Raw genomic sequence first — 22,376 nt, 5'->3', positions numbered from 1 at the left:
TTATTTTTTCTTCCCTTTCATTTATTATTGCATTATAAAGTTCTTCTATTATTATCATTCATTTAGTTTTTCTCATTTATATCTCACATCATATTTAGTGTTATTTCTGTTTTTGTTTTAATCTCGAATTTATTTGATTTTCCTTCGCATGCATAAAAATTTAAGGTCTGTTTATAATGGACGGAAACTCATTTAGGCATTTTCTTATTTAACTTGTTGTAGTAGTTGTTGTTGTTGTTTTGACTATCGTTAATTGTCTTTGAATGTAGGTTTGTTTGTTGGGTTATGTTTTTTGTTTTTGGTATTCGTATAAATTGTTAGCAGCAATCGTAGGTTGTTAGCGTTTTGGTAGGATTTTAGAGTAGAGTGTAGATTAATGTGTAGAGAGTAGAGTAGAGTAGTAAGAGTAAGGTAATTCATCAAAAAAGTTGTAAGGTGTTTAAATGTTGTTTTAGCTTTCGAAATTCTCATTTATAACTGTATATTTGTAGTAGGTAAGTGTTTTCAAAAAAGTGATTATTAAATAGTTTGTGAATAGGTTTAGCTTTAAAAGGGTCTTTGAGTGCCTTAGAGGTGCTTGTTTGTTGATTTCATAATTTTATTTATTTAGTTTTTGAAAGGACTGGTGTAGGTGTGTCAATTTTTTTATTCATTCTTGGTAGTACCTTTAGCTTCTTTTCCAAAATTAATGATTTCAAGAAAAGGAATTCATACAAAACTAGTAATAAGTTTACTTAAACGAGATTATAAGCATTTTCGAGCATGAAACTTCGCTTTGTAATCTAAAAACCAGATAAAAAAAAAAACGTCGGTAATTAACAAAGTTTGAGAAATAGGTAAAAAATAGCTCATAAATATAAGATTTTCAATGCCCATTTCACAGAAAAATGTGATCACATGGGCACAAATGATAGGTATATCCCAGTATAATAGATGCCAAAGTTCAAAGCTGGGCCATCCGAAGCAAGGAGGTTTTGCCAGCACGTTTTTGCTGCGTTGATTTTTCGCATACCAGCAACACAAACTCAATTTTTTCATAAACAAGCCGCTGTCATAACCTCTGTTACGCCAACAAATTAGCTGATTCCTTCAAATTCGCTGAGAGCCTAGTAACGGATTGATGTTCGCCACATCTTTGCATTCTGGGCATCATGCGTATATATTCTCATTGATTTACAGCAGAGTACATATGATTGATATTTGTTGAATATTTCTCTCTCTCTCTCTGTCTAAATATACGGTTGCTCTCATTTTATAAAAATTACCTCTTATGAATTTAAAGGAGTGCAAATCATTTTACTCATCTAGCTTAAGTCAATCCTTATGCTTTCAGCTTGGTTCTTTGACAGCTCTTTCACTTGCAAGCCACATTCACGATTCCACAATAGTCGGTTCGATGTTGCCGGAACGGCCCGGTCAACGACTGCCATTTTAGCAGCTTTTTGCAAACATTTATGCGGAGTATGTATAGTGTCATAACAACAATAACATCAGACGGGCTTATCTTACTTTCAATTCTCTTTTTCTGCTGAAATAACCAACATTCCTTTTTTTGTGAATAGCGCTAGAAATATGTTATAAAGTATCGCTTATCTTCCTTCCTAATTAATGCTGATTAATTTTTTCATCACCAATATTGTGCATAGAGAGCGCACATCTCCCTTTCATTCCTTTCACTCGCAAAATGCTTATATATACACCACCCACTCTGGTGACGTTTGATAATTTGCTTTCAGCGTTCTGTGGCCTCCTCCTCCGTATATTTATTCTCACAAATTTCATTAATTCAGTGATTGGCTCACTGAGGGCTCTTTCTCTCACACATATTTCAGTGTATTTATTTGCCAGTCCTTGAAATTGCTTATTACTGTAAATTTGAATACAAACCACTGCTCACTTAGCACTCTTTCCTTCATCCATATCAGTTGCATTGCGTGAACACTAGTAATACTTATGCGCACATATCCTACTTATGGCACTCTTTAGGCACCTTTTCTTTTGTGAAGCATGTTTGTGTACTTACATCGCTAGTTCTTTCTTCACCTTAGTTCAAAGTAGGGTTAGTTGCATATTTCTATTCTTTTCTAACCTTGATGAAGCATTTATCCAATATTAAGATGTTTCACATAACTATAGAGAGCGTATATACATATGTACATGTGTAGGTATGCCTTTCATTCTCTCAGGCGTGCATATCTTGCTCTCAACATTTTTTTAGCACTCTTATGCGGTAATTTTCCTAGTCACCTTGAGAGAAAACTTTAATTGAAGGTTTCTCCAGCGATAATTTGAAAGTAGAAATTAATAAATAAAGCTCTTAAAGTCACATAATAAAATCTCTACGCATACAAACGAGTGCAAGTATGCTAACAAAGTCACTGAAAAGCTTGTCAGCTAAATGTAAATTACCTATTGAAATAGCGCGATCTGTGTGGATGTAGTGAGTTATTAAGGGGAAATTACTATAATACGAGTGTTTATTTAAAAGTCCTTCGGATCGGGTTGAAAACAAAGCAGAAGCAAGAAAAATGCAATGGTTGTAGAAATTTCCGTAGATTATAACCAGCCCTTAAATAAATACGATGACTATATATTTATACAATATATATATGTATATGCTATAAATATGTATATGTAAGTAAATATATACCATTTAATTTATGTATGCACATATCAATGTAAATTTTTCGAGTTTGCATATTTTTTCAAAGTTGGTAGTTATTTAAAAACAAACAAATATTTTATGTAATATTTTATATTTATAAGATGTTAATTTTATAATAATTATTTATGTGTGTTTATATGGTTATGACAGTTAGTCGTTTTATGTTTAATGATTATAATTTTTACTTTAATTCGTCTTATTTATATTTCCCTTTTAGTACCAAATAATATGTAGTGCTTGTAACGATTTTAGTCCGGTTGTATGTATGTATGTGTGTATTTGCTTTTATTCATAGTACAAACGTTAATTTATTTTTGTTTTAAAAGATCACATTTCATTTTAAGTTGCCATTAATAAATATAATATATTTTTGTTTTTGCAAAATTTAAATTGGGTTGTTTTGCTTTTTATTGCAAACCATTTTTTCTCTTGCTTTAACTTGCAATAACTTAGGGGGTGGTTTGGAGATTGTTTATTTTTTATATTTACATAAATATTTATAATTATAATTGTAAGTGTGTGTGTTTGTGTAGTTAAATTTTTATAATTTTGTTTTATATAGTAGTCTACTATATAAATATACATATGAAATATAAATAGTTTTTTTTTAATGTATTATTTTGAATATATAAATATGCATTAATTGTTTTGCTACTTTAATTTATTTATTATGAAAAAAAAAATATTTCTTAAGTGTTTGTATTTAAATAAAAAAATTGTACAGAAGGAAGTTAAAAAATTACTAAATAAAAATACTTTCCTTAATAAACACAAAAAAATTATGAAATGGAAATAAAAAAAAAAAATTTTAAATTTGAATAAAATAATTAAATAAATGAATAATAGAATAATTAACTAATTATAGAATATATTAAAATCAAAAAACAAAAAAAATTAGATAAAAAAATTTGTATAAAAAGAAATTAATTGGAAATATAAAAAAGTAAATAGAAACATAAATTATCTGTTTAGAGACCACAAAATTATGTTAAAAAACAAAATAAATAAAAATAAAATTAAAAATAAAATAATTAAAAACTAATAATAAAATAATTAATTAATTACAAAATGCATTACAATCAACTAAAATAAAAAAAAAATTAAGTGATTTCCATTGGTTCATAAATTTAACAGATGTAGTTAAACACAAAAAACGAAAACACTCAAATAATAACAAAACACAACTGAAAAGAAACCGTGAAATTGCAGTAAAACCACATGAAAATAGTAAAAAATATAATTTGAAAGAAAGAAATATAAATTAATAAAAAAAAAAATTTGTACAATAAAATAATTCACACAAAATGGTTAATGTTACGTTTATGTACACATTGAAAAGGAACTATTTTTTATATTTGTAAAAAATATTAGTTAAGTTTTAATCACATATTTGTTTACATTCAACTTAAGTTCACACTTGGAGAAAAATTAAAGACAAAAAAAAAAAAAAATCTTTAAAATTATTTAGAAGTTTTTCAGTTTGCTTGTGTTTATTTAAATAATTTTCATTGTTTTTACTGCAATAAATATTTCAATATTTCATTAATAAAATCAATGCGGGTTGCTGTTAATAAATTCACACCCATATTTCACTAATGTTCAAAATATTTTTTATAACATATTTGCAAATACAGGAAGATTTGATTTTTATTACTACACAGTACACACTCTTAAATTTATTCGCTGTTATTGGTTATTTTTTATAGAAAAAAAGTGTTTTCAACATTTTTTTTAACTTTACTAAAATGTTTTCGTCGTTCAAGAAATCTTAGTAGTTAAATTTGATTTTTATTCTGTTCCAACATAGAGCCTTGCTTAGCTGTGCTGCTGCAGGCTGTTTTACACACTTTAATACATAAAAAAATATTTAATATCTTTTTATTTTTAGTTAATATTTTTTTCATTTTTAGTTATTATTTTTTAATTTTTAGTTACAATTTTTTTATTTTTAATTAATAATTTTTTATTTTTAGTTAATATTTTTTTATTTTCAATTAATATTTTTTTCATTTTCAGTTAATATTTTTCATATTTAGCTAATATTTTTTTATTTTAGTTAAAATTTTTTTATTTTCATTTTTAGTTAATATTTTTTTTTTTTTAGTTATTTTTTCATTTTCAGTTAATATTTTTTATTTTCAGTTAATATTTTTTTATTTTTATTTAATATTTTTCTCATTTGTAGTTAATATTTTTTCATTTTTAGTTAATATTTTTTCATTTTTAGTTAATATTTGTTCACTTTTAGTTATTTTTTAATTTTTAGTTAATATTTTTCATTTTCAGTTAATATTTTTTTAATATTTTTTCATTTTCATTTAATGTTTTTTAAATTTATTTTAAATTTTTTACCCATATTTTCTGCTTCATACGTTTTTAGTTTTTTATTTACCAAACATTTACCGCTATTTTGGTGTAGTTGGCCTTATAAATTGTAAAAAAGAATTTTTAATTTTAGTACTTAATTTTTTGTTTTTTACATTTTTAGTGATTACTGGCTGCTTGTGTTTTGCTCAGTGTTCTTCATTCAATGTGAGTTTGTTGTTGTTTTTGGTTTATTAAATAATACCGCTATTGTTTTTTGTTTTTGTTTCTTTTTTTCTAGTAATAAATCGTTGTTGCAAAAATAGGACGTGACTGTACTTGCTTGCTTATCTGCTTCATATTTTTTGTTGCTATTATTTTGTTTACTTCTATTTTTAAACTATTTGCTAATAATTTTAATCTTTAGTTAACCAAATTTTTGTATTTTAATTTTCAATACATTTTTACTGTGCTGCTATGGTAATCACTTTTTTTGTCGTTAATGCAGTTTTTTTGTGAACTTTTATTACTTTTATTTTAAGTTTAATATTTATTTTTTTCAATGTACAGTTTAAAAAGTGGCATTGTTGCTTGTGTTGATTACGTTTTTATTTGTGTTTATTGCATTTTTTAACTTTGGGTTTTGAAACTTTCACTTCAGTTTTTATATATGCTTGTATTTATTGGTTTTGTAGTGTTAGTTTTAGTAGTTGCTTGTTGGGTGTTTTAATTTTGTTTTTGTTTTCATTTATTGTTTAAATTTATTCTCATTTAGTTTTTGTCTGAAATATGGAACACTAGAGTTAAAATTGTGTAACTAGTTGTGTTTTTGTTTTTGTTTTTGTGTTTATGTTAATTATCATATTCACTAATTAATCCCTTTATCCAACAGCTACATAAGTAAGGTGTCACTAACACTCCTAAAATACGCTCAAAAAAATGTTTCTGTATGCAGACGCGGCTCTCAGCAACGCAACTGTCTCAGCTGCGATTGGAAGCGCACGCGCTCTATCTACGCTAATCGCAACAACAACTCCTGCCTACTCTCTTTACTCTCGTCGTGTGCCACTTTTAATGGCGCGCTGCTTCGTCGCCAATTGAACCTTTTTTTCAAAACTTTCGAAAACTACAACTACACTAATTTCGTCGTTTCAAAAGTTTGAAATGTGTAATTTCTAAATTATTGTATAACACTATTTTCCAGTATTTAATCATTTTTATGCCAACTGCTCTTTTATTTCCTTATTATATTTTACTTCGTTTTCCTTAATAAATTATTTATGCAATCAATTATTTATTTTTTAACTGGTCACTCTTAAGCCTACAACCTTTTATACACATTTTAATGTAGATTTATTATTACTTTATTTTATTTTTTCTTTACCTCTATATATGTATAATATATATTTACTTCTATTCAAAACCCATATTTTTTTAACTTACTGGTTTGTTGTTGTTTTCTATGTGTTCAAGTCTTACTAAACTTTTAAAAAATTATACGTTATAATTATTATTTCATACATATATTTATTTTTAATATCTTAGATTTTTGTTAATTAAACATTTTTTCATTCACTGCTAGTTGTTGTAGTTGTTAATTTATTATTTAAATATTCTTGTAAATAGTTAATCAACCTTTAATTGTTGCCTTAATTATTGTGATAAGTTGAAAAGTGTTGTTGTAATATGTGTGTGTGGGTATGTATGTGTATGTGTGTGTGCGTAAGTGAGTATGTGAAATTTTGCTTAGAATTTGATTTTATAGAATCCAAAAAAAAAATTATAATAATAAGCAAAACAATACTAAATAATATACACCTTCCATAATAAAATATAATTATTAAATATTAAACATTAATAAACAGTACAACCAAATAAAAACAAAGGAAACAAATTCGATTTATGTTTATAAAAGAAATGTGTTATAAAAATTCAACCTGCAGTCTAAGCTTTTGCCATCCAGCAGCACTGGTGTCTCTCTCGTTATTTTGCAAATTCTAATTCATTTCACACAGATTCCAGCAGCATTGTTGTCTCTCTCATTATTTTGCAAATTCTAATTCATTTCACACAGACTCCAGCAGCACTGGTGTCTCTCTCGTTATTTTGCAAATTCTAATTCATTTCACACTGATTCTGTTATCCCTCTCATAAGTACTCAGTTTCACATTCCTATCTATTCTTAACGCTTGCGGATCTCTAATACATATGCTGCTCTCGCTGTCTTTTGCCTTCATAACCCTCATTCACTTCAGCATTGCTAATTGTTTTTGTCTTCATACTAATACGTCTATCCTGCAGCTCACAATAAGACTTGTCTCATTTTTTCACAAATAGCGTGCAATCCATAACTCATCCGATTTTGCTGATAGCGGAAATGAATGAGAGACTTTGATTGTGTCAACGCGCAGTGCTATTTCTATTTTTAGTAGCGAGTTGAATTGACTGCCTTAAGTTTGCTGATGGCAAGCATGCACGACTCTGCATTCTGGTGAAATATATTGAACTGCAAGTGATTGCTACCAGTTCAGAATAAGAATTTTTTTTGGCCCACGTATTTTCGAGAGTGAACGAAGAAGTGCAAAAGAGGCAGAACCTTTAGTGAGGCAAAGCTTTTCATGTTTTACTTATCACTTGCACAGATCTGAAGTATATCGCACATTTGTGAATTTTAGTGCTATTCTCAAACAAATTTTCAAGAGGGCTTTGCGGCACGCAGACAATTTTATCAGATCTCAGTTAAATTTCTATGCATCTGGGTAATTTTCTCTGCATTTGGGTTATTTATCCTGCATCTACGCTCTCAAAAAACTACCTATCTGTTCTCTAAAATGTTGCTTCTATTTCTCCAATGCGCGTGTTGGATATTCTGGAGAATTGAATTGACAGTAAATTTGTTGGGGTCTGTCTTTAATATGTGCATGTTTATTTCTATCGCTTTCTATCTCTTTTCTATCCATCTTTATCTATTTCCCCTACCTCCGGACAATTTTATAATATGCGCAGGCGCAGGTTATATTTTTGACTGACTTTTGTGCTGTCGTTTCGAGCATTTGCTGTTGCTTGCTACTAGATTTCTAAATTTCCGAAGTTTACCTCTTCAATGACCTCATAAAAAAATAAACAAGAAAAGCTTAAAAAGCTCAAAACAAATATTGCAAATGCCTTTCTACAAGAAATAATTTTCTAAGTAATAATTTGTCTACCCAAATCAGTATTTTGCCGCTTTTTGGTTTCAGCGATGAGAGTAAAGGTTCCATAGAGTGCTGGAAAATCTCAAAATCCCTATAAGTCTTCTTTCTTCCCTGTCATATGCTGTGGGAACTGCCTGATATTTATTGATTTTATGTATCGACAAAAAAATATAAAAAAAAATGAAAATAAAAATAAAAATCATTAAATCATTAAATCAATCAAAAGAGAAATTAATAAATATAAAATAAATATAAAAAAATTAAAATTAAAATGATTACCTCCAATGAGTATTTCGTGTATCTTTTCACCATCATTCATTTTGTTCGCCCTTGCAACAATTAAAACTATATGAACTACATTTTATTACGTGGTGAGGGGTCACAACAGACAATCGGTAATCGTTAATTGTTACATGGTAATTGGTACTTAATATGTCAGTACACAGGAGAAACATTAAGAGTATATTTTTTCACATAACAAAACCAAATAAAATAAAACAAGATATGTTGACGAAATTAACAAATTTAAAAACTAAAATCGCTGCCAACTGGCCGCGCGGTTGATAGAGCAAATTGAGCCGCTCTCGCACGCCTTCAGTTACATACATAAAGACATATACAAACATATGATGCTTATTGCTAAAAATATTCGAGTGAGAATTGGAAATGTCGTTAGCAACTTACGTCGCACGTTTGCTGCTGCTTGAACGCCACTTAGCAATGATTCCACAGGCTGCGCGCATACGTTGTACAGCTGCGCACTTCGTCTAGCGCTTGTCGCTTGGACATATCGCTCACAGGCTTAAGCGGCGCCGCCATTGCTGCCGATGATAATTACGTGTTGCTGCTGGCTTGGATATTGTAGTGCTTGTTGTTGTTGTTGCCACAAATTTTGATGCTGCTGTTGGTGGTAGCTGTTGCTGCTGTACCCGTTGAATTGCGCATTTCATATGCAGCCGCCCACCATGGCGCCCGCCGCCGTCGCCGCTGCTTCAGCTGCTGTAGTTGTTGCCACCGCTAGTGGTGTGTTGGCTGTTGCAGCCACAGCGCCTGTCAGCACATGTGAATGCGGCGCTGCAGCGGTTGTTGTAACTGCAGTGGCTAGCATGTGCTGAGGCGCGGCGGCTGTCAACATTTGTGGCGCTGCTGCATAGTGGAATTGGTGCTGGGCAGCCGCCGCCGCCGCTGCTGCCGCTGCATATTTGATCATATGTTGTTGTGCTGCGGCCGCGCTTTGTTGTTGATGATGTGTCGGATAAATGTACGATGCTGCGGTGGCGACAGGCGATTGTTGTTGTTGCTGTTGCTGCGCTGTCAAAATTGGAATGCAATTTGAATTGTAATCGCTGCTAAGCAACAAAGTGGGCGTACCCGTGGCCAATTCGTAAGCGCCGCTGCTGGCATATGCGGTGAGTTGTTGTGGCGCCGCCTTCAAGTAAGCAGTGCCAGCTGGTGGTGGTGGTGGCGCTGGAACAGTGGCAATGGCTGTGGGCATGGTCACGGTGGAGGTGGTCGGCAAAGTCGATGTAGCGGAAGTGAGCGCTGTGGGTGAGGTGGCAATGGAGCAGGATGACGATGAGGATGCGGATGACGGCGAGTAGGGTGAATGACAGGTGAAATGGGGCAGATGAAATGCGGCCGGTTGTTGTTGATAGATTGTATGCGTGGCATGCTTGTTATTGCTGTTGAGGCTGACATTGCTGCTGCTGCTATTGCTGGGGCTGTAGTGAGTTGAAATGTAATTGTTGTTGTGATGGTAGTTGTAGTGTGGTTGGTGCTGCTGCTGCTGCTGTGGCTGGTGAAGTTGGTGGTGCTGTGGCTCGATTATTATCAAATTATTATTGTAGTTGGTGGCAATGCCAGTCGTTGGTGCTACTGCTGCTGCCGTTGCTGTTGACTTGACATGCTGTGGATATTGTTCATGTGCTTGCTGTTGTTGTTGTTGTTGTGAGATTGTATGCATTTGATTGTTCTGGTTGTTGTTGTTGCTGTTGTTACTGTTGCTGCTGTGACTGCTTGTGTTGCTGCTGCTGCTGCTGCTACTGTTGCTATGTATATTATTGTTACTGTTGTTGTTGCTGTTTGTATGAATGATGGCAGCCATGACATTCGCCGGCGGCAACACAATCGGTATATGATAATATTTACATTGTTTACGTCTGCATTGACCGTTGGCGTGATCGCGACACACAGCCACACGTTGATCACATACTTCAACCTTGTCATCTGTGATGCCGAGCGGTAAGAAGGTAATGCGCGCACGATTGAGCGGGGAGGAAGCGCCAGGTCAGGAGAAAAGAAAAGATCGCGAATAGTTTAATTAGCAAATATTCAAATATTTTCAAAAATTAATAAATATTAAACAATTTATAAAAATAAATATTATATACAACATTTCTTTGCCTGTTTGTGTGTGTGCGTGTATGCGTGTGAAAGGAGAGAATAAGACATACATATAGAGGTGAGTACTTGTAAAACAGTGCTGCGGGTCATACTTATATGTATATGGTATGTATTATATTAACCTTAAGTTGCTAGAAAATAATTCTTTAAATTTCATAAAACTTTTTTTAAGATTACATAAATTTTTGAAATTGAAACATGAATTTTTTAAATTAAATTACCAGACTTTTTAAATTAAATTATCCTGCGGTAAAAGTTGCTCCTTAACAAACATTTTAGTTCATGTTCGGAAAAGTCATACTAGTTCGAGATGGTCTAGTCTGGGACCAGTTGCAAAATGAGCAATTACAGGGATACAAAACAAACAAAAAGAAAACGAGGATCTAACGAATGTTAAACTGCTTAGCTTCCATAAATTTTTTAAATTAAATTACATAATTTTTTTATTAATTACTTAAGTTAATTACAGTACAAGAAGTTTTTGAAATTAAATTACAGTAAAAAAACAAACTGCTCAGAAAAACATTTCAGTTCATGACAGAACAAGTCATACTAGTTCGAGATGGTCTAGTCTGGGACCAGTTGCAAAATGAGCAATTACAGGTGAAATATAAAACAAACAAAAAGAAAACGAGAATCGAACGAATGTTAAACTGCTTAGCTTCCATACATTTTTTAAATTAAATTACGTTCATTTTTTTTAATTACTTAAGTGAATTAAATTACAAGAAGTTTTTGAAATTAAATTATCCTGCAGTAAAAACACAAACTGCTCAGGAAACATTTCAGTTGATATTAGAAAAAGTCATACTGGTTCGAGATGGACTAGTGCTGGACCAGTTTCAAAATGACCAATTACAGGTGAAATACAAAAGAGAAAAAGAAGACATTTACAAAAAGAAAACGAGGATCTATCAAATGTTAAACTGCTCAAATAGCATACAACTTTTTTTAATTCAAACATTACTCTTTATGAAGTAATTAGGTTAATCATTTTTGATTCTTGTAATTAATTCTTTAAAGTAAATTATCGCGCAGTAAAAATACAAGCTGTGCAAAAAAAATGTTAGTTCATGATCGGAAAAGTCATACTAGTTCGAGATGGACTACAGCTGGACCAGTTACAAACTGACTAATTAGCGATGAGATACAAAAAAAAAAAAAACAAAAGAAAACAAATAAACAAAACGAAAACTAGGAGTTAACGAATATTGATTAATTTCATCAATTGATTTTTTTGGTCTTTTAAGAACTAGTTCAGCAAGTGGTATTATGTAGATGTTTAGGCTGTCTAGTTCAATAAATGGTAAAGGGTGGTTAAGTTTCAAGGGTCGATGTTGGATGTGAACCATACCTAAACGTCAAGTGTTTTTCTGCATTTCATTTGACGGTTTTCAATTTCAGACTAATTCAATTTGAACCATGGAAAGATACACAATCGAGTCAATGGTCAGAATGGTGGCAGGAAATGGGAACAGTGAATGACCAATTTTCGAAGAAAATCATCTTCAGTGATGAGGCACATTTTCACCTCAGTGGATTCGTCAATAAGCAGAATTGCCGCATTTGGGTGAATGCAAATCCATGGGTGATTGCCGAAAAACCAATGTACCCACAAAGAGTGACTGTTTGGCGCGGTTTTATAGGCCGGCGGCATCATTGGGCCGTATGTTTTCCAAAATGAGGCCGGTCAGGCAGTTACTGTGAATAGTGTTCGCCGGAATATGGCCGGAATTGGAAGATATGGATGTGGACGATATGTGGTTTCAACAGGACGATGCCACTTGTCACACAGCTAACGAAACAATGGCACTTTTCCGCGAAACATTTGATGGCCGAATAATCTCATGTCGCGGCGATGCCAATTGGCCGCCAAGATCATGCGATTTAACACCGTTGGACTTCTTTCTTTGGGGTTATTTGAAAGAAAAAGTATACGTCGATAAGTCAGCAACAATTCAAGAGCTAAAGGATGAGATAAATCGGCACATTAACGGCAGAGAACCTCAATTATACCTCAGCGTCATCGAAAATTTGGACTATCAGATGGAGGTGTGCCGCCGAGGCCGATATTTTGTTCCATGCGTCATTGAGCCATACCGATATTATCATAATAAAGAGGAGTGATAATAAGCTCCTAAAAAACTTGTATTTGATTCAAAATCAACACCGGCCCTTGAAACTTAACCACCCTTTATAATCCTGATGCATAGGCTCTCAATTGAGGTTTTGTAGAACAATGCCATGTTAAAGGTACCAGTTGCAATAATCGAAAAAAAAAAATTGGGAGACGAACTACTTCAGCTGCAGAGCAGGTTAGTAGTAAGGTCTATAGTAGTCAAACTGACTTGGCTTCTTAGGCTTGTACGCATTTTCATATTCATATTTTACATATGTACATTAGGATGGTTCCCGCTCCCTAGAAACACAAATTGAAAAGGGTGGGAAAGTAGCTTTGCAGTGATTTCTTAGAAGTCTAAATTGGTCAGACGTTCGCTGATTTATTCAAGATTTTCTTTAATCCATGTTTCTTCCAAATCAGTCAAAATTCTTATTTTTGATGAGGCATCACAATCCATAAACTTTTAAGTAATGAAAAATGTGAAGTTATGGAAATATTATATAAGTACATAAATGTCGGATGCTGAGGAGCGACAGCTATTAGAAATAGCTCATTCTTGTGGGCGTCGAACTCAGTGGCACACATTGAAATCCATTTAGCGAGTCCCGACTGGCAGTCATTCTAATATACTATTAGAGTAATTTGAAGCTTTCCAAAATGCGATTGTGATTTGTTCTTAATCTGGTGTAGCACTTCATGGCTTAGATATCATATTTTATAAGACCATATGCCTACAGGCCGCGACATGACAATATGACTCCAAAAAACGCGAAATTAGTTATCCCATTTCAACTTCTCTAATTGGATGAAGCGAATTGGTGAGGCTTTGATTGGTTAGAGCGAGGCAAAGTATTTCCCGTTGCTTAGCTTAGAGGAGTGGGTGTCAGTTATGGAGAATAGAAAAGAGTGTGAGATTAACATTATGAAGTGGGTGCGTCACTATCAGGTAAGTTTTTCTTTTGATTTTTCGCCTTTCTTTCTGGTTCTCAAAGCAGTGCCCAGAGTTGAGAGAGTTGGCTACAACAAATCAATTATTCTCTTCACAAGTATGAGGAGTGTTGTAGAGCATAGGGTAGGCTTTTGAATCATAGTCATTACTTTTTGTTCGCGCATCTGTTGGCAGTTATGGCTGTTAAGTATCATAGTAGGTCACTTTTTCTACAAGGAAACCAATACTAAAATCATATGATGAATTCTTTTGCAAACAAGTCTCATTTTGTTCTGAGTAGGTAAGTAATTAGAGAGTAATTATTGTGAATAAAAACTAAAGTTCGTAGGCCGTTCTATGTCGAAAATAAGGTTTTTGAAAAGAAACAAAAACAACAAATATCTGTTTAGAATATATTTTTATCACTAACTTTTTTAAAAACCATGTTAGGGAGGTTGAAAATACTTCGCGTAAATAAAGAGTTTTGCTAGCAAAATACGTGGCATTTATAACTCAATCATTTCTTTCTTCTTTACTCCAATAGGGTCATAATTCAAAAATTATTTAAAGATTTTGTATTTATATGAGTTTGTAGAAATGACCATAAGCTCTTATTTTATGCTGTGAAAAAAAAAATTAATTAATTAATAGCTGATTTTTTGGGTCTGAAGAGGATAAGTTGACTTAGGCGGTTATTGCTGATGACCATAGACATATTGATAAAACTGCGCAAATTGCAGGGTAATTTGGGACAAGCGAAAGGACTTCTAGGCTAATCAATAATTCACCAATAACAAATTTGTTCATTAATATTCCACTGCAAGTAAGCTTTTTTTTGCATTTGTATTGAAATACTGCAACTGTGGTAAAAGGGGGTTTTTACGATAATATTTATAATACTTTTATGAATTAATATTTTTTTAAAATATATTTTTCTATAATATTTTGTATGAATTAATATTTTTTTAAATATATTTTTCTATAATATTTTTGTATGAATTAATTTCATTTAACAAAAAGCTTGTGTTTAAATGTTTTTCACATGAACTCATCGGTTTTATATCTAAAATGAACCTGGTTTTTTTTAATTACATTACGCGACAAATTGGCGCTGACCAAAAGTGATCGAGCTGAAAGTGTACTCAATGGACTCCAATATTTACGTCGTATTTCTTGCGCTGCTTTAGAAAACTATATTAACCCTTTGCAGTCGTATATCGACTCTCAGCTACCAAAGCTTTTTTACTATTCCGGTCGCATGCCTACTCTCAGCCCCCACAGCAAGGAATCATATTAATCTTATACTGAATTTATTTATAGTATTAATAAATCTTGTTTATTCTTCATAATCACTGCACCAGTACGACACCCATATCCAAATTTTAATACGACTGCAAAGGATTAAAAGGTATTAAAATTAATACTCAATAAATGCTTGAGCTATTATTTTATATACCATATTGGAGGAAGCCTTTTGAATTGAAAAAAGTTGTCTCCTTTGCAACAAAAGAAATACAATCAGCACATTTGGCGGTATTTTGTGATGTATTGGGTTGAGATGACAGCACTGAAATATACTGCAAAGCTCGTGAGAGAGTAGCCTCAAGGTTGGTTAGAGCCAACAGTGACGAAACTACTGCTTTCATTGTGTTTAGATTAATTTCTTCTGATACACAAAAGTGCACAGAGCTTTCAGCGCAAACGCAATATAAGCTCTTGAACCTTTGTAGGTTGCAAGGCAGAGCATCCAAGATAAGCAGGCGACTCACAATGGGGATTTTTCGGAAACATTTTGTTCATAAATTCTAGCGAAGGCAATTTTCGACCGATTTTAATAAGTTTAGGATTTTGGAAGAGATTGTCTAGACCCGAATTTTTATTTTTTTTTTTATTTTTTTTTTCTTATTATATTATTTATTATTTATATATATTTTTTTTGGTATATCAAAAAACACAACTTTTTTTTATGAAAAATTCAAGGAAACTTTAAAAAATAAAAAAATTTTATGTATTCAAATTTGGTTTGACATTTTTTGTTGTAGCTCTAATCAACGGCACCACAGAATCAATCTAATTCAGGAGTGTTTTCCTCAATGTCAAGGCTATTGTTTACCTTGGAATAAAGCCAGATGGAAATAGAGGTAGGATTGACCTCGCAAGGACAAACGGACAACGAATTCTGATTCAGCAACCTCAAAACTTGTACATATCAATTTTTATTTTATTTTTTACGGTGATTATTCTATGTTTGACCTTCAAAGACCCCGCAAAGTCAGATGAATAACGAATTCGGACACAGCAACCCCAAAAACACTTGGAAATTTTTTTTTTAATTTTTCCGGTGAATATTCTGTGTTTGACCTTGAACTGACCTTCAATGTGACCCCGCAAAGGCAAATGAATAACGAATTCTGATTCAGTACTCTCAAAAACATAAACAAACACATATAATTTTTTTTTAATCTTTCAGGTGACTATTCTGAGTTTGACCTTGAACTGACCTTCAATTTAACTCCGCAAAGACAGATGAATAACGAATTCGAACTCAGCAACCCAAAGAACGTTTGAAAGAAATGTTTGCAATTTTCCGGTGAATATTCTGTATTTGACCTTGAACTGACCTTCAATGTAACCCCAGAAGGTCAAATGAATTCTGATTCAGCACCCTCAAAAACATATATTTATATCACTGTTGTTTTTTAATTTTAATTTGTTTTTTAAATTCAGTTGAATATTTTGTGTTTGACCTTGAACTGACCTTCAATTTGAACCCGTAAAAACAAATGGATAACGAATTCGGACTCAACAACCCCAAAAACACTTGGAAATTTTTTTTTTGAAATTTTTCCCGTGAATATTCTATCTTTGACCTTGAACTGACCTTCAATGTGACCCTGAAATGACAAATAATGGCCCCATTCAAAGGTGTGTTTTGATATAATAAAAAAAAAATTGAAATTCTGGTTTACACAATCTCTTCCAAAATCATTTATATATATATTGGTATAATTGGCGCTTACACCCTTTTCTGTGTGCTTGGCCGAGCTCCCCCTCCTATTTGTGGTGTGCGTCTTGATGTTGTTCCACAAATGGAGGGACCTACAGTTTCAAGCCGACTCCGAACGGCAGATATTTTTATGAGGAGCTTTTTCATGGCAGAAATACACTCGGAGGTTTGCCATTGCCTGCTGAGAGGCGACCGCTATTTGCGACCATTTTAAGAAAGAAAAAAAATTAAAATTGGTCCAAAATTGGATCCTGTAAACATTTTTGCACAAAGTGTGTAAAAAATCCCCACTGTAGGACGGTGTGAAATGCCACACAACCAGCAATCATAATTCCCGATAAGAATAATTTTATCGCATTTTGAAAGCATTTAATGCTTCACATTCGTTGCTTGCAACCAGCGCCAGATATTTTACCGGTACTTATTTTCGATAAACCGTAGTAAGGCGAATGCCAAAAGTGTGCGCTCAGCATTGCGATTTCGCATTTTATGTTGTTAGGACAAGCCGAATCTATTAAAGATGGTATTGGTGAATCAGCTGATTTGTTTTTTTTTGTCTTTCGCCGTATCCATGTGACTGTCAGCTCAGAATGAAACAAGGCGAATTATTTTTTTGTTTTCTACTTTTCCAATACTTTGCCGAGACAATCAAACGTACAAAACATTGTTGTTGATCTAGTGGCACCACTTTTATTGAATGCGTCTTGTGTTAGGACGATTTTTTGGTAGGGAAAATTATTACTTTTATTTAATATGTCATTTTTTTTATAACCAAAGTTCAAAACTTTGCTTTTTATGTTGCTTGCGGTAGTATGAATTATATGTAAAAAAATATATATTTTTTAATTCTTATAAATCGAAATTACAAAATAAATAAGTAAATAGTCGAAACTTATCAATAGGTGGTGTACACCTTTTTCTAAATATAGTATAAGTCAGTTTTCGCCATATCCGAGTGAGTATACTTTCACGCTTATCACTTTGATTTTTGTTTTTTTTTGTGACGCAAGCAACATATTTTTCTTTCTACAAATGTTTCTTTTTATACAAATTTTTCTTTATAAATTTCTTATAAGCCATAATTCGCTACTTGCAAATACAATAACTGCAAAAATTACTATATTAAATTAAGTACGCGAAAATTATATGAAAATAAGCGTTAAAGGTGGAGGCAAGAGATTTTTCGCGGAAGGCGTGTGGTGTAGTGAGTTTGCTAGATACACATACATTTACATAAACAGAAATCAACTAAAACCAAAAATTTAATATAAAAAAAAAAATAAGAATTGGAAATATACTAAATCTAGATAGGAAATCAACCAGTTAACTAAAAATTCAATGGCATGCACTTACCTTCAGTTAAATGAACGAATCTACAATTTAACCGACTGCACATAGATCTATTGAAATCTTGGCACACCGGGAGGGTGTCCAGTAACTATTGTTGTACGATTTTTTTTCAAATAGTTTTTTTTTTATTTTTATAAATGTCGATAGAGTGTAGTACGAGTAGTTGTAGTTGTAGTTGTTGTTTTATTGTATGGCAATGCATATGGCGGATGCGGATGCGGTTCAAATACGTTACGAAACGGTTACAGATTCAATACGGATGCGGGCACAAAAAGTTGCTCAACAATAATACAGTAAATTAAATAATCAATCAATCAATCAATTCATCAAATTGGCAAGAAATGAAATGAAGTTTTTGAGCAGAGCGCGTCATCAAAATCAATTCAATGTTTACAAAATTAAATAATTTTTTTTGCGATAATTTGAAAATTTTTTGTTTGTTTTTTGTACAAAAAAAAATGTATACAAAAAAATGAGAAGAGAAGAAAAAAGAAAGAAAAAGAGCAAAAATTAGTATCATATGTTTACTATGAGTTAATAATAATTATAAGGATAATCAATAATAATATTAAATAGGAATATAAATTGGTTTTATGTAAATATGATTAATTTCCAAGTACAAATCGGGTAGTTACGGCATTTCGCTGGCAGCTGCTAGGGTAACCGGCACTTTTTTAAATGCATTTTGTGTTTTTTACCTGCTGGTACTGAATTTGTTTTATAATTTGTAAAATGCCATTAAGTGGATTGATGGTGCGCGCGTTGATGGTTTTTTTTTTGTTTTGCTTTAATATAAAATTCTGTGCTATTTTTTGACAAACGCTCGCTAATATGCTAAACTTTTCACAATTACGAATTAGACTATGACATTATGTATACATATTTTTTTGGTAAATAATTAATTAATAGTATACAAGGTAGCGCAAAATTAATCATCCTTGTTTTTAATTACTTTTTCACTAAATTAAATAAAAAAAATAAGCAATAAATTGTGCGATGGAAATGTTTATTTTCACCTCTACGCGCTTCAAAGTAACTATAATTGACGTACGCCGTCATTTGCCAAATGTGACAAAAAACTTAAATCTTCCAATAGGATGATTAATTTTGCGCCACCTTGCATCTATGACAACGCAAATCAGGATCTAAAAATGTTGATGACGAGAAAGCGTTAAGTCATTTATTGTATGGAAATGGAATTTGCTGCCGCCGTTGCGCATAAATAAGAATGCAGTGAAAAAAGCTCATAATTAAAGTGAAACCTGTGTGCTTGCCTCGCCTAAGCAATTAAGCTCAATTTGATACACTCTCACAGCACACAATATTGTTTTCCGGCGAAGCTTTTGCCACTGAACAGCTTAAAAGTACTAAAACTAGATTCTTTTTGGCACATATATGAGTGAGAGAAATCTTATACTGTGCGAAAGCTTAAACTCTGCGAAAGCTTATACTTATGCAAGTATAGCATGATGAAAGCTTATTCTTTTCGTCAACTTGAATTCATTTTCCAGATTTCATATTCTCCTACTTTTTGCATTTTTATAAAAAAAAATAACTGAAAAATGTAAGCTCTTGGAGCCATTGAGCTTAAAAAAAAACAAAATCCCAGCATGAGTTCGATTTCTTCAAAAATATGTCAATAATGCATGCAAAACTCATTTAGCGCCGAAATTGTAATTATCAGTTAAATTGCAAATGGTTCAAGCTTTTGTCTACGAAAAGCTTAAAGCTTTTGGAAACTTCATATGACTATAATATGAAAGCCACTCGCGTTTTTAATATTTTGGGGATGCTAGTTGTGCTAATTATTTCGGATTAAGTTTTTAAATGAAAAAAAAGGCTAAACATATTCACGTTTAAGTTAAGTGAGCTTAAAAGCTCTTACAATAAAATGGCATATCGGACAGAAAGAAAAAGAAATGACAGCAAATAGACAAGAAACCGCAGTTTTTCAGCTTTTTGTGCATTTTATGTTCATACTTGCGCAAGAAAAAAATAAAATAATAAAATGTTGCACTTTGGAATCTAAGCTTTAAGCTGTCTATACGAAAAATGACACACGCATATAAACCAAACTTGGAAAATCTAGACAAGCTCATTTTGTATGGATTCTTCTAGTAAGCCTTAGCAAGGCCATATTCTACACATGGAGTTTAGGACAGCAGAAAGTAAGTAAGTAAGCTTTCAAAATAATAAAACTTAACACTTGACTTCAGCAATAAAATTTGCTATGCTGTGCAATTTTAGCTATGCAATTTTAGTCACATTCGGCGTATGTGCTTGTTTTTTTGGTGTAAACAGCAAGAAATATAATTTTTGCTGATCTTAGTAAGCAAGTGAAAGCTTCTTAGTTGAAATAAAACTATTTAGTAGCTTTCCGGTTCTGAAAAACTAATAACTTGCTTATGCGCTTAATTGAGTAATTAAAATGGCACCTTTTGTACTCATTGAGTCTGGGGTGTGTCACTCAGAGAGCACTTCTACCAACCGATGAGCTTAATTAGGCATCTAGAGCTTTCGCTTGTGCTCTGATTAGCTTTCATGAAACTTGCGTTGGTTAGCTCATACATTTTTTTTAATTACCTACATAAAATCACAATTATTATTACTTAAAATGTGTTGAAGCTTTTCATATATTTAAAAAGTTTGCGCTGAGGCAACATTTATATCAAAATGAATTTCCATTTCCACACTGAAAACGGCTATTCACTTTCGGGTTAGTAGTTTCCAAAACTATCACAATTATCTCGTTATTGCTAAGTATACACTTTGAAAAATTTCTTAAAAATGAATAATAATAATTAAAATTTATAAATGCCAACTTAAATGAAAGCTAAAGGGCTATGTAATTATAGATATTTTTTTTTGTTTCATAATAAATACGTATTCACTAATAGAACTTAAAATCCACCATTTCACAATTTAAACTAATCCATTTTTTCTGCAAACTCATAAACATACAAACACTATCACATACATTTAGGCGCATAACCGGTGTAGAACAATGCCAAAAGCACAATTATACCACAAAAAAAAGTAATTAAAATAGCAAGTAAATTTTGCTAGGGAGAAACATTTGACTAAATTTCATTGATTATAATAAAATAAGAGTTCAAAGCTAATTTGTATGCTAAAAGTGGTAAAAAGCTTTAAAGCTGTAGCGCGACATACGTACGCAAAAATAATTCCGTACTATAACTAAAGAAGTAGTAGAAGTAGTGGAAATATTGCGGCAAGTAAGCAAGTAAGAATTGTAAGCTTTGAAGCTCGAAAGCATAAGCGGAAGCTTGAAGCTTTCACATGTAAACAGTTACGAGTTAAGTTGTTGTTGTAGTTGTAGGCAAAAAGTTATTCAACTCACTTTTTCAACTCACTTCTCTGTATTGCACGCGTTTCGCGCGCTTTTTAAACGCTCGATTTATTTGTTGTGGCTTTCATCATTTTGAAGATTGCAATTCGCTAATTTCTCAATTAAATGCTTTCGTTTGATTATTTTGTGATTGAACTTATTCTCAATTGCTTAATTTTAATTGCAGTGCAAGTGTTGTAAATTTTCACTAAGGAATGTTGATTTTTTTACTTTGACTTTTTCTTTTTCGATTTTTTTTTGTTTCTTTTGACTACGATTTTGTCTCAATTTTGATTTTCGATATTCGATTTTTGATTTTTGATTTTTAATTTTTCAGTGAGCTTATGAACTAATGGGCTGTCTTATGCAGTAACAGTTACATATCCTAATAGGCGGCACTAGAAATATACAAAAAAGAGAAAGAGAAAAAGAAAGAAAATTCATATATACAAGTTGACAATTGAATAAAATTGACGAGTATTATAAAAAACTAATCTCGAAATATTCTAGTTACATTAAGTGAATCTGAAAAATTCTAAAATTGTTTCTGAGTACGGATTTTGGTGATAAAAGTGTGGAGAGCAGAGTTGGGCATGAAAGAGAGGCTTGTTCAGATGAATGTAGTAGAGTACCAGCAAAAATTGAGGGATATTTTTGAAAATTTAGTATGGGATTTGCCGACCACTTTTGTTTTAAGAAAGTGTGGCGTTTTTAAATGAGTCAAGAGCAGCTTTGAAGACCCCTTTGTAAAAGCTCGAACTATATCAAAACATGTGTTTGGTGAAAAATGTATATAAAAAAATAATGAAGTTCTAAGTTAGAAAGCTCAGTTCTAGGCTATGAAGAGCTTTGTTCAGGTGGCTTTATGCACCTGTAGTAAATTTTTTATTTAAAGCTGCAATTTTTATGCGATTGCGTTTTGCGTATGCGTTTTGAAATCTGACTCCCAAAAAAAGTGGATTTCGGAGCTTTTAAGCTTTAAAGCTCGGTAGTTGCTATGCTTTTTTGCAGAGTTATGTGCTATTTTGCAGCTACTATATAAGTCCAATATTCA

At 32.1% G+C, this 22,376-nt stretch overlaps 1 protein-coding gene across 2 annotated transcripts; it reads right to left on the bottom strand.

Moving 5' to 3' along the window:
- Positions 1-8,502: 8,502 nt before the first annotated feature.
- LOC129246279 (uncharacterized protein DDB_G0292186-like) lies at positions 8,503-22,167 on the bottom strand. Of its 2 annotated transcripts, none has more exons than XM_054884974.1 (3): positions 21,335-22,167; positions 17,977-18,061; positions 8,503-10,389 (listed from the first exon to the last, which is right to left on the bottom strand). In XM_054884974.1, the coding sequence occupies exons 2-3, from the start codon at positions 18,017-18,019 to the stop codon at positions 9,110-9,112; spliced, it is 1,323 nt and encodes a 440-aa protein (XP_054740949.1). In that variant the 5' UTR covers positions 18,020-18,061; positions 21,335-22,167; the 3' UTR covers positions 8,503-9,109. The 2 variants fall into 2 exon arrangements, with proteins under 2 accessions (XP_054740949.1, XP_054740950.1); XM_054884975.1 differs by lacking the exon at positions 21,335-22,167 and adding an exon at positions 18,609-18,756.
- Positions 22,168-22,376: the final 209 nt, after the last annotated feature.

Source organism: Anastrepha obliqua, chromosome 4, assembly GCF_027943255.1.
Source record: "Anastrepha obliqua isolate idAnaObli1 chromosome 4, idAnaObli1_1.0, whole genome shotgun sequence".
In the NCBI taxonomy this organism is placed as follows: domain Eukaryota; kingdom Metazoa; phylum Arthropoda; class Insecta; order Diptera; family Tephritidae; genus Anastrepha; species Anastrepha obliqua.
This window is presented reverse-complemented; position numbering and strand designations above follow the sequence as displayed.